The 12,848-nt window shown below is 44.8% G+C and overlaps 1 protein-coding gene across 1 annotated transcript in view; it reads left to right on the top strand.

Annotated features, from left to right (window-relative positions):
* Abca13 (ATP binding cassette subfamily A member 13) overlaps positions 1–12,848 on the top strand; it is a 446,515-nt gene that overhangs the window by 70,467 nt on the left and 363,200 nt on the right. The window contains exons 11-15 of the mRNA XM_052734499.1: positions 6,201–6,328; positions 7,129–7,229; positions 7,632–7,805; positions 9,537–9,742; positions 10,394–10,533. Coding sequence (XP_052590459.1) covers positions 6,201–6,328; positions 7,129–7,229; positions 7,632–7,805; positions 9,537–9,742; positions 10,394–10,533 — 749 coding nt within the window. The remainder of the gene's footprint in view (positions 1–6,200; positions 6,329–7,128; positions 7,230–7,631; positions 7,806–9,536; positions 9,743–10,393; positions 10,534–12,848) is intronic.

The following is a 12,848-nucleotide window of genomic DNA, read 5'->3' on the forward strand; positions in this document are numbered from 1 at the left end:
TCTGATGTAGTAAGTAAAGCTGTCTCCCTACCCTGACAATAGGGAGATGAGAAGGAGATATGGGTCCCCAAAGCTCCTTCAGGACAGAGTAAGTGGCCCCAGTATCCACGAGGAAGGAAATTGATTATCCCGATATTGTAATGGCTACCCAAGGCTCCCTGTGAGAGAGGACAGTTGTTGAGTCAGAGCCTGGGCACCTTCAATCATCCATGGCCAAGACTAGAAGTTCAGTTGTCCATGGCCAAACCTAGAAGGTTGGCTGGAGGGTGGTCTGCATTTAATGTTCCCATGCCATGAGATGCATGGAGGCAGTAAACTGATCAATGGCCCTCTTGGTGGAACTTTGGACACAGACCAGGAGGCCCATATGGGGCAGGGTAAATACAAGCCCAGTGACCTTCTCGACCACATTGAAAACAAGTCCCTAGGTGCCTTGGGCAGTCACTGCAACCAGTCAGATGGCCTTGGCCAGCATTTGGTATTTCTGTTTATGGGCTTTCTTATCTCTCCCATGGTGCACCTTAAAAGCCAGTGCTAAGGCTTCTGCCTGTGGGGTCAAGGGTCCTCTCTCTAGATGCTTAAGCTTGGACCTAATGTCAGGGAAGCTCTGCAAAAAGAAATGGGTCATAAGGAGCTGTCTTCCCTCTGGGCTCTCAGGATCTAGATTAGTATACTGTAAGAGGGCCTTTGTAAGTCAAAATTGATACCAATTTTCTTGTCTGTCCTGAACTATGTCTTGAAGCTTTTCATAGTTTATTGATTTGAGGGCAGTCTTGTGAAGACCTGCTAGGAGGCAGGTCGTAAACTGATCCCTAGCTAGAGAGCCACCTGAGTTGTTATAACCCCACGGTGGATCCCGCTTGGGAACTGCCTCAGCTCTGGGAGGATGTGCTGCATTAATGTCTTGCATGTATCCTAGCCAGTTCCCAAACTTGTCTGTGCTCCTCAGGAAGTAGGTTGTTAGTTGGGATCATGTATATATCATGAAAGGTGAGATTATAGGATTGGGTGATATACTGGAATTCTTTAATAAAAGAGTTAGAATTAGATGTATAAGAACCCCCCTTTTTTTTTTCTATCTGAGACAGTTCTGCTAATGAGAAAGGGACATGTACCTTAACTAGTCCATCCACCCTGGCTACCTCTCCCAAAGGGAGGATGGTCGCTGGGTTGGTTTGACTAGGGTGGGGTTCCTTAGCAGCTTGAGGACACGTGACAGGAGGAGTAAAGGTGGGAGCCAGAGTCAGGTGGTTGGAGCGGCCCAGTGCCAGAGAGGAGGAAGGGGCCGGAGGAGCCGAAGGAACAGTCACTGGAGGAGAGGAAGGAGCGAGAGGTTGGAAAGGCAGTGGTTCATTAGCAGGGTCTAAAATAGTAGTGAGAGGTTCCTCTGGTTCGGGTTGCATAGCTAGGAGCATGTAGGCTGGTGAATACGAATCCAAGAGAGGGTTTGGAGCTGAGATAGAAGAAAGCTTGGATATAAGGTAACTCTTTCCATTTGCCCATTCGCTGACAGAAGTTAGATCACTCCCGTAAAATATTGGGGTCCAAGGAGTCATTAGGTGGCCATTTTTATTGTTATCTAAAGGATATTTAGGCCATTTTTTAGTGCAGAGGTGGATACACTTAAAAGTCTGTAAGTAAGGCATTAAGTTGAGAGGTTTGAAGGTTTCTAAAAGGCATCCCAGAGGAGAAGTGGGGCTTATGGGATTGGAGGCCTTATTCCCCACGGCTGTGGCAGAGAGAAAAAAGAAAAAAATAAACGAGATCCAATGCTATAATATCTCAGGCATCCCAGAGTTAATTAAGTAAGGATCAGTTAAGAATGGCACAAGTCACTCAGTGTTCTGTCAAACAAAGAGCGAGCGCCGGGGTGGTAACCCGAAGGACAAGAGTCCAAGAGACGAGAAACCAACAAAAATGAGGCTTCAGACCACAGTCGTGGGGAATGGCGGTGTGTGTGTGTGTGTGTGTGTGTGTGTGTGTGTGTGTGTGTGTGTGTGAGATAGTCAGCGATGGGGGCTGACCGTAGCTGATAGACCGTGGATGGGGGTACCCCCACTTTCAAGGACATCAGAAGGACACCGGACGGACGATCAATGGTCATTCCCACGGGTCCAGGGAAGTGTTTACACTGACTGGTAAAGGGAAACGCACCAATCAATGGAGCTGTTGTGCGGATTGATCTGGCGGCCAGGCAGATGGAAAGGTAGTTGTAGATGAACCAACCTCGGTTCAGGATCCTGGTACAGGTGTGCCAGGAGAGCCTGTTTTGTCACGGCACCAGTGTTATTTATTTACTGACTTTATTTACCGGGCGCAAGAAAACACGAGGTACAACAGAACCCACTATAAGAGTTTTTATTAGGGAAGGGAAAGGATAGATGTGAGTAGGCCTACCCGAGAGAAGCATGTGGAGACAGAGTGGGGAGCAGGTGGAGCCTGCCTTTGTAGGTCACCTTGCGCATGCACATATGGGCTTACATAACTATACCATGCATGCACATAGATTACGTGACCATCCTGCACATGGATTACGTAGGACACAAGGCCCTGGAGTGACTAAGCATTTTGCCTGACTGCTGACTGTGCATGTGGTCATGTGACTCCAGAAGTGGCTAGGAATAATAACACAGGGGTGCCTTGAAAGAGAGAAGGACAAAGGGCAGGGATGTCAGTAGCTTCAGGCACAGGGCACTGTATTGTGGTCTTAAAAACTGTCCGATTGGTTTATTTGGGAAATCTAAGGGACCAACAGTTACATAATGGGCATCAATAGACAGACTATAGTAAGTCACCTCAGTTATCTTACAGACCCCAAAGGCCTCCCAACACTTCAGCCCAGGGTCTCGACTGTTCTCTGACACACAGGAATGAAATCCAAGGAAGGTCCACTTGGTCCTTGGTTCATTCAGATTAGGGAAGCTGAAGGTTTCACTATGTGCTGTCCACCAAGCCACAGCCAACCTTTCTGCGTAGTCAGGTTCAGACCTTGACACTGCCTTTGCTGTCTGCTGCTGAGCGCACAAGGCAATCGGCCCAAGGAATCTCCTTTTCCATTCAGACACCACAAGTGCTACACCTAATGCAGAATTGCCCCTCCCCTTCCCCATGGCTGTCTGGGCAGATCATCACTTGTGCCATTCTGGCCCTTTTGTCAGCTTCCCTGGGGCCTCAGCCATGCTGTCTGGTAATGGCCACCAGACAGTCTCTAAGGCTTTACCTAGTTCCTAAACCAGTGATCTTCTGGAGATGTAGGACTGCCCAGTGCCCTCATCTCTTCACTCTACAGAAAGGTTAGTCTGCCAGCATTGCTAAACTGCTCTGATGGATACAGAGGCCCCTATACAGACAATGCCCCTGCTCAGTGGAGGGTATTCTCACTTCTTCCACTAACATCCGATTCCGTCTCTGCTTCTGCTTCCATCTCCTAAACCTTCCTCCATCTTTCTCCTCTTCACAGACCCACTGATTTTCTTACATGGATATCAAATGTCCCTTATACAACCTTCAATTCTTTGTTGCTGTGGGATGTTCTGTATGGCAAATGTGTTGCCGATTAGTCAATAAATAAAACACTGATTGGCCATTGGCTAGGCAGGAAGTGTAGGCGGGACAAGGAGGAGAATAAAGCTGGGAAGTGGAAGGCTGAGTCAGAGAGACACTGCCAGCCGCCATGATGAGAAACAGCATGTGAAGATGCCGGTAAGCCACGAGCCACGTGGCAAGGTATAGATTAATAGAAATGGATTAATTTAAGCTGTAAGAACAGTTAGCAAGAAGCCTGCCACGGCCATACAGTTTGTAAGCAATATAAGTCTCTGTGTTTACTTGGTCGGGTCTGAGCGTCTGTGGGACTGGCAGGTGAGAGAGATTTGTCCTGACTGTGGGCCAGGCAGGAAAACTCTAGCTACACTTTGTAATCCCTTTCATTAATTCTACTGTTTGTGGAGTTATCTCTTCTTCCTCTCCGATCCCTTTTTCTCCTCCTCTTCCTCCTCTTCTTCCTCTTTCCCCCTTTTCTCTTCCCCTCCTCCTCCTCCTCCTCCTCCTCCTCCTCCTCCTCCTCCTCCTCCTCCTCCTTCCATCTCAACATGGATATGTGCGGTTGAAACTCTGGCCACTTTCTCTCTGGTGTTCTTTCTTACCTGTCATGATTATGACTGACCACTCTTCTGTTTGGTCCCTGTAGCAGTCTTGGGTGTTTAGGGACTTTTGCCACGGCTTCTGCTATACCTCTCATCTCTGTTTAAGCTTTGTTTGTTTCTCAGTATATGTACTTGTATTAAGTAGTGCAGTCACTTGCTGCCAGGCTTCTGTAAGATTCTCTTTCAGCCTTGGCAGGAAACTGATTGTCTCTGATCCCAAGTATCGGCCCAGGAAATCACACTTGTTTTTTAATCCATTGTCTCCACAGCCAATCTTTCACATCTTTCTCTGGAGTCACTGCGGACTCTCTCTTTCTTGAGATGTTGTCATCTATTCCTGCCAGTTGGGTGGCTGGGCCCTGGGAGCTCTTCATCTGGGCTCTGATGCGTAGCAAAGATTCTGGCAACATGGTTTTGTAGGGTAACCCTACGCACTCCAGCAAGCCTGACTTGCCAGACACACATAGAGCTCTTTGCTTACAGATGTGGTCCTAGAAATCGCTTGTTTGTCAGAGCTTGAAGCAGCCCAGATTCAGATTCCATACCACATGGTGGGTGGTCTTTTCCACTTGGAGGGGAAAAGAAGACACAGTTGTCTCCTCCTTTCGCATTCTTTCCATGAGCCTGTCTGCTTTTTTCTCAGCACCTAGAGTATCTTAGAAAGTGAGCCATCTGTCCTTGCTTCATCCCTTGGAAGGCTCAGTTTAAGAAGCTACCGTTCAGACTGGGTAGAGAGAGGTTGGTACATCCAGGGTGATGGTCTGGAGATAGTTTCTCCTTCCTGCTGATTCCTTATAGGAGAAACACCACCAGGACCCTCTCTGCAGTGATGGAATCCAACAGTGGCTGTAGAACAGAAGCCACTATTTGTCAAACTTGTACTTTACCCAACACTGGTGAGATGCTCTGAGGAGGCCAGGTGGAGCAGGTCTGAAAAAGTCCAGATACAGAGAAGCAGTGCAGCTGCACCCAGGTTTCAGGCCGGGGAGTGATGTGCTTGGGCTCTTAGTAGCCACATCGCTCATCTTTTGTCCCTCATCTGGCCATCCTTTTCCTGGTTGAAGATGCAGTATGCTCCCGTGAAGATGCAGAGAGCCTGGGGTTGGCTGCTCTGCACAGCCCTGCTCCTCACTGTGGCTCTTCACTCTCCCACGCTGGTTTCCATTTCAGCTTTTTCTCAGTCTCAGTTCGCAGATTATTTCCTTTTTACTTTTTCAGCTGCATTACTTCCTGCATCCTTTTGAGCCACACATCATCCTTCCACGCAGATTTTAAGACAGAGCATCCGTTGGGCCTCTGCCTCTTCTTGTAGCCCCAGCTCCCCAAGCAGGAAGGCAGAGGCAGATGGATATTGCTGGAGATTCAGTTCTCAGTGGTTTTTCTGCCAGGCTTTCAAGGCAAACATCTTAAAAAGAATTTTCCTTACAGCAGGCCCCGGGTTGAATGCTCTTTCTGCCTAGTTAGCCCGACCCCTCAGGCACTGGAGGTGTCAAGCAGTCTTCCAGGTTTTTTTTTTTTTTTTCTTCCTTTGATCTTAGAGACTCTTAACTTAGCCTATGTAGGATTCCTTTGACGGGTCTTTTATGCCCACTTTTATTCCTTTGATGGGTCAATATTTTGAAAGTCAGATTAATTTTCTGTGTCTCATAACTGTAAGCTTTAAGGCATTAAAGAGTAAGTCTCCCTGAACTGGCCTTGAACTCACAATGACCTTCTGCTTTAGCCTGCCAAGTTCTGGGCGGATAGGCATAAGCTGTCATTCTCATCAACGCAAATATCTGTAAACGTCAACTGATGCGTCATCCCAATTTTTACCTGCTTCACACATTTCTGGAGGTAAAGAGAGTATTTAATCTGGGCCTGCTTCCTAAAAGAAGCTTCCCAGTGGAGGATTCAACAGCTGACCCCACAGTTTGTCAGGAACCCTGTTAGGTGCTGCAGTGGGCCTTTCAGTCTGTGAGTACACTTCCCTAAGCAGTGGGGCATTTCCCTTGGCTTCATCTTCTGAGCTGATGCATTTACTTATTTTTTATTTTTTTTTTTTTTTGCCCCCAGATTCCAGAATCTGGGCAAGTTGCAGCGTGTGGTGTCAGACCTGTTCCCGTGGCCAGTTCTGAAGAGATTGCCCCTGCTGGATACTGTTCTCAGGAATGTGGTCGCCCAGGATTTGCGTTTTGTTCAAGGTGAACTAGCTCTGCTTTCATTTGTCACCCACCGACCGTGGGCAAGTAAAAGAGTTACTGGAAAGTGGGCAGACTTGTGCCTTCCTGATGTGTTAATGAAGTTTTGAGCTGAGTTTTGTTGGTGTGTCATATACTCTTATTTACTGCTACAGCGCCCTCAAGAATGTTTCACAGAGAACATGCCAGGCTGCTGTCACAATGAAGGCCACATGACTGCTGTTCAGCAGAGCCTGCTGTGTGGTCTAGGGCAAGCCATTTCATGGGATGGTTTAACTTTTTCGCTGACACCAACCCTATGGTGCTGGATGGAAATGCACCCAGGACACTGTGCATAAGGGCATTGGTACCTCTGCTTGCCTGCCCTCTCTGCTGTTCAGAGCCTGCGTGGGTCTAGATCTTTCTAAGAGTGCAGAATGCCCTTTTTTGAACTTCCACTGGCTGCCAGGTGTTCCTTCTGCCCTAGTTCAAAAGAAGCAACTTTACACTTTGACCTTCATAGGCCAAATTCTTTTCTCCCTCCTAGGGAGAAGAGAGAAACCAGTGAGAAGGGGCATTGCTTTAGAAGAAACTGCTCTCATGACAAAGTACTCACACTATTGAGTCTCAGAAAGGATAAAATAACAGTCCGTGATGTTCCTGTTCATAATCTTCTAATAAGATTATGAAGTAGTTGATAACAGGTCGGGTGTACTGAAATTCATATTTTTGGGATTCACCTTACTGTCTCATGGTTATGGATAAAAGCCATGATTAAAGAAGCCTAAGTCAAGTGGAAAGTGAGTCATGTTTCTGTCTTGCAGGAGTCCTCAGTTACCTGGACATGTCAGCAACGGATTTTATACCTGGTGCTCCTGACAGCTGGAGACTAGAAAAAGATGTGTTCTTTTGGGGGCTAAAGCAGGTAAACATTTTTTTTTTTTTGGTTTTTTTGAAACAGGGTTTCCCTGTGTAGCTTTGTGCCTTTCCTGGTTCTCGCTCTGTAGACCAGGCTGGCCTCGAACTCACAAAGATCCGCCTGGCTCTGCCTCCCGAGTGCTGGGATTAAAGGCGTGCGCCACCACCGCCCGGCAGGTAAAGATTTTATACAAACCCTTTTCACAAAACATTTTAAAAAACCCAAACCATATTTAGCTTTGTCTGTTGTGAGTTTTACTGGCAAAATAAGGAGAATAGACAGGTTTTTTAAGAATTCTGGGCTTCAATTGAACATGGTTACTGTTTCTATCTGTAGTTCTTGATTCCATGGGGAGCATCAGTGAGCATTCCTAAACGTTCCCTCTTTCCATCCTCATTAATTTTTCAGCTGTTGACAAATAATGCTTCTACTACTTGCTTGAATGGACACTTGTCCCAGGAGGCAGCCCTCCCCACTGGGAATGCCAGCATCTGGAGGAGTCTCTGGGGAGTGCTATGCCACATTCCCTCCTTCAATGAGACCGGTGTTTTAAAGGAGCTGCTTCTCACAGTGAAGGATGCTGTAAGTACCGACCATTAGATCTCTCCAACAGAGCACTGACTGGGCTCCTGTTAAAGGTTAAGTTACCCACCATGCTAATATTGACCCTGGGATTTGAACTTGCTAAGTATTGACATCACTGAAAGGGTGCTGCTACCCAAATGGGGGCTGCTCATCAGTTCTATCCCTCCTGACTACTTGGGTGTGATGGTGTACACTCCCTGCCACAACCTACCTGGCAATCTCAGAGCACTGCAAACTTTCAAAAACACATATCTGCCTTGCAGGTTGCCTGGTCTCTTGCCCACTCTGTTTCCAGTTGCATATAGTAAGAAAAGTGCAGAGCGAACATCAGCAATCTGTAGTTGTACAGCATCTTGTAGCTATGGCTTTAGTGATGAGAGAATTCAAAAGCTACCCTCTTCTGCCACTGCCTAGGATCCAGGCAACCATGCTGAACATTCATACAGACTATGGAATGCTTAGGAAGATGATTATGTCAACTTTAGCACGTATTTTCTTACCAAGAACTAAAATGTATATTCTTAGGTTTATCATTTTGCTCCTGTCACAAATCCCTGTCCCTTAAAAAATTCTTCCTTATATGCATTAGAATATGAAATGAGTGAAATAATGAAACGAATAAAATAGAAATGATGTCGGAGCGAAATGAAAGAGTAAATAAGAGTGTGTGCATAGTCAAGCCACTCACCATCTCCTTGGCATCTTTAACGCATGCCAAGGGGTGTGCAACACAGTCATGAAGATCTTCTCTGGCTTGAGCAGGGCAGAGAACATGAGTGCAAAGCAGTTGAGCATCTGGAAGTTTCCCCAGAGAAGTTTACGAGTTTTAAATGTGGAAGAAAACTAGGAAGCTATGAAAAGTCATAGAGGATGCTAGTTAGACAGAAAGTTAATCTGAAGTTATGCAGGCACTGGAAAAACCCATGTGGAGCTGGGACTGACTCAGAGGGATCTGCAGGTGGCAGGCATGTTTCTTCAGCTGTGTGAGAAAGCCTTTCAGCTGGAAGTTAGGTGATCTGTCCCACCAAACCATTCCAAAGCGCAGTGATTGAAAACAAAACACATTCTATGATCTCTCATGATTCTGGGGGCTGAAGGGGGCTCAGTCAGGTGGAGTTCTCATAGGATAACAGATGTTCAGCTGTGATTTTGTGGTCATAGGGGCTGGGGTTGGGAAGCTTAGCTAGATAACAAAGTTGTGGGGTTTATCTTTTCTCTATAGTAAACCCATGTGGGCTTTCTTAATATTCAAGGATTCCAAATATGGCAAGAAGGGAAGTTTTCAAATTATGTGACAGCTACTCAGACTGGAATTAGTACAAGTCACTTTGCTGCATTTATGGACCAGTGAGAGTCGGAGCCCAGCCTCGAGGGATGGGAGAGGGTTACCAAGAGGGTGTTTATCAGGTCTGGTTTTTTGAGGACTTGGTTAAGTGTCCCTTTACCACATTTGGGGAGACCATCCAACACACATGGCTACGACACTAGATTATCTATTAGGTGCCTAATAAAGTGGAAGATATAAACCTTACTTTATTATTGGGTAAGGCTTTATTTGGGGGCTGTAAATTTGAACATGAATAAAAGTTCATGTCTAGAACTGTGCCTCGGGATCATTCTCCTACTGTTCACATGGAAACCTTAATAACTGAGCACAGGGGTGACATCTGAAGTGCCCACATGAAACGGCTTAGATTTTGACAGGTGATGTTTTCTCTTTCATTTAAGGGTCATAGTTTGCAAGAAGTCATTGCAGGACATAGAGATGGACCAGTTTCTGAACATGATGGGCATTTAGGCTGGCAAGATCTTGGGACACAGCTCTCAGAAGTGAACTTTACTTGTTCTCAGATCTTCAAGCTGCCAGGAGCTGCTGCCTCACCTGAGAATGGTATCTCTCCTGGTGGCTGTGAGTACCAGCTTGTCTCCACAATGTAAGTACGTGTTGGATAAGAAACTTTTCAGGACTTTGACATTGGCAGGATGTCCATCATATATTCCATTCCTAAAGAACAGAATACAAAGATACTGGAAGGGAAGTAACCTGTTGCTAATCTAAGAGAGTTTCTAATGTGTAACCTGTAACACATTAAACAGTTTCCATGTTTAACCACTGACAACCTTTCATGATAAACCCAAAGTCTGTGTGTAACCAAGGCTGATGTTTTTCACATAGTTAGAATTTTCATATAGGAGACTATTCAAATGAGCTTACCTTATTTCTATTTCATGACCCTTTATATCAATAGCCACTTTCTGTGGCTTCTAATGAGCCTGTATAAAAGTATATCAAGTGGGGATGTACTTTTCTCAGCCTCAAAGTTTATTTTATGTTGTTGTATTTGTTTTCTCTACTCTTTTTTGTGTTTAATGTATTATCATAAATGGCTTTCCCTCATTTTCCAAATCAGGGTAGAGGAATTAATAAATGAATAAATATTAAGTAAGCTCTTTAAGAGATTCTAATTGCTTCTTTATGTGGACTGTCAGACATTTGCATACATGGTCTTTAGGTGGGCTTGGAAGTATATGTCGGTGTGAAAACTGCTAGTAAGTTCTGGTTTTCTGTATTCTTTTGGCTTCAGGATGTCTCATATCCTTGAGGAAGCACAAGGGTCCCTGCAGCAAGTGTTATACTGGCAAATCTTCTCAGGGATCATAAGGAAGACGTGTGAATTGGCTCAATATGTGAACATGCATGGAAGTTTCCAGAACAGTCTGCCGTGTAAGTTGGGTGGTCTTGATGATAGGAATGTGTGGTGTTTTCCCCACTTAGAAAGATAGAGTTTCATTATGAAGTGTTGCTATGCATCATGGAGGGAAGGCTGAAGTGGAAGTCACTCCAAACCCTGCTAGCTATTATGGTTACTGTGTTCAGGGTCTCACTGAGATTATGGTCAGACTCTCCTACTCAGTCCTTCGTCTGGCCAGGCTCTCCCAGCACTAATCATAGAAATCTTTTTCACCCTCAAAATTGTCCTTGTTTAGATGAAAACATTTATTTTTCAAATTGTATTACTTCACTGAATGTTTTGATTATATTCATCCCTCCTCTAACTCTTCTCAGATCCACTCCTTTCCCTCCTCATCCAACTTTGTATCTTTTTGTAAGTTTTTAGAATCTGTCAAGACCAATGAGTGTTACATAAATAGCCTTGAATGTGTGATCTTTCACTTGAGTATGGCTGACTTACTACAGGCTATACTCCTGGAGAAAACTGTCTCTACCTCTCCCAGCAGCTAACAATCGCCAGTAGCTCTCTGGCAAGGGGTGTGATTGTATGCTCAACTCTCTTCTCCATGCAGGGATTTGCTCTCGCTTGGGCTTGCACAGGTCTTGGGTGTGCTGTCCCAACTGCTGTGACTTTATATGCGCAGCTGCCCTGCTGTGTCTAGAAGACACTCTTTCCTTGAAGTCATCCACCTTTGGCTCTTACACTCTTTCTACACCCTCTTCTAAAATGATCCCTGAGCCTTGGGATGGAAGGTGTGGTATATATGTTCTTTTTAGGGCTGAGCATTTTGCAGTGTCTTATTCTCTGCCCTTCATCTATTTGTGGGTCTCTGTGTTAGTCAACATCTATTGCAAGTAGAATTTTCTTAGATAAGGATTGAGAGATGAATTGATTTATGAATATAATGATAAATCTTTATGGGTCAGTTTAATACTATGTTCATTTAGTGAAATATAGTATTAGGTTCTTCTCTAGAGTCTAGTTATAGGTTCTTGGCCCAACAATGGTGCCAGGTATGGGTTTCATCTTGTGGAACATAACTTAAATCCAACCAGAAAAGGAGATGGTTACTCCCATGATGTCCATGTCTCTATGGCACCAGGGGGCATGTCATGCCAGGTCAGTCATTAATGTAGCTCACAGAATTCACAGCTAGCAATGGAAAATTTTCATTCCTTCTCTGGTTTTCTTTCTTTCCTTCTCCAAACTGCTGCCTTTACAGACTGCCAGAGAGCCTTCCTCCTTGGCTCCCAGTTGTAAACCTGTACCCCATAAGACGGACACATTTTGCAGTTCTTTAAGGTTATACTCTGAAAGCTCTGAACTTCAGGGTGCTAGGTTGTTGGAAGCATCCTCCTGGACTGGATGATCATCCCACATGTTAGCTGTTCTCCTTTACCACCCCATTTTCCTTCTCAGCACCTATTCTTGCTGGTAGTCTTTATTTTTCTATTCCTGCTAGTAAACCTCTTGGATTAAGAAAAAAAATCTTTCAAATGTATTTTTCCTTTCTCACAGATAATGTCAAGATTCCTTTCTTAGTTCCAGTATTCTGAAATTTCATGGAGACTTCAGTAAATATGAACTTTGAAAACTGCATTATGCTGTATACTCAGTAGGTCTTTTCTACTTGATAATGAATACTTTGGAAACTATGATACACTATTTCTGTTGTAACTTAAACCCTATATTTTCCTGTCATTCTAGAATGTCTGTTAGCCATCAGTTGTTCCTCTGATATGATTCTCTAGTTTTATAATTTTTTTGGGTAATTTTCTGGGACATTTCCTTAATTTTGTTTAAAACACTTTTTAAGATTTTTCAGCTATTTGATTTCTGAGGACTGTCCTAGGCCCTGTAGGTATTCATTGAAAATAGCTTCTTGCTCTTGTTGCATCTATTTCCTCACCACAAAACAGTCCTCTTTTAAAGAATGTGAGTGATGATCTTGTTGTTTTTTGAGGCAGGGTTTCTCCGTGTAGTAGCCTTGGTTGTCCTGGAACTCGCTTTGTAGACCAGGCTGGTCTCAAACTCACAGAGATCTGCCTGCCTCTGCTTCCCAAGTGCTGGGATTGAAGGTATGCATCATCATGCCCAGGTTGAGTGACGATTTTATGTTTATTTTTGTTGAGCTCTCTTTTATGTGGAAAATTTCTTTAGGACCTGATGCTCTGATGCTCTGGTTGTCCGTTCTGTGTAAGAATAAAGCACTTACTGCTCACAGGAAAGTTTATGTGCAAGGGGTTCTTGTCAATTGATGGGCTCTGTCCTGCTGGGGTGATCAGGCTGTAAGCCATCTCTCCCA

This window comes from Peromyscus californicus, unplaced genomic scaffold, assembly GCF_007827085.1.
Source record: "Peromyscus californicus insignis strain IS unplaced genomic scaffold, ASM782708v3 Scaffold_13__1_contigs__length_99412109, whole genome shotgun sequence".
NCBI classification, from domain to species: domain Eukaryota; kingdom Metazoa; phylum Chordata; class Mammalia; order Rodentia; family Cricetidae; genus Peromyscus; species Peromyscus californicus.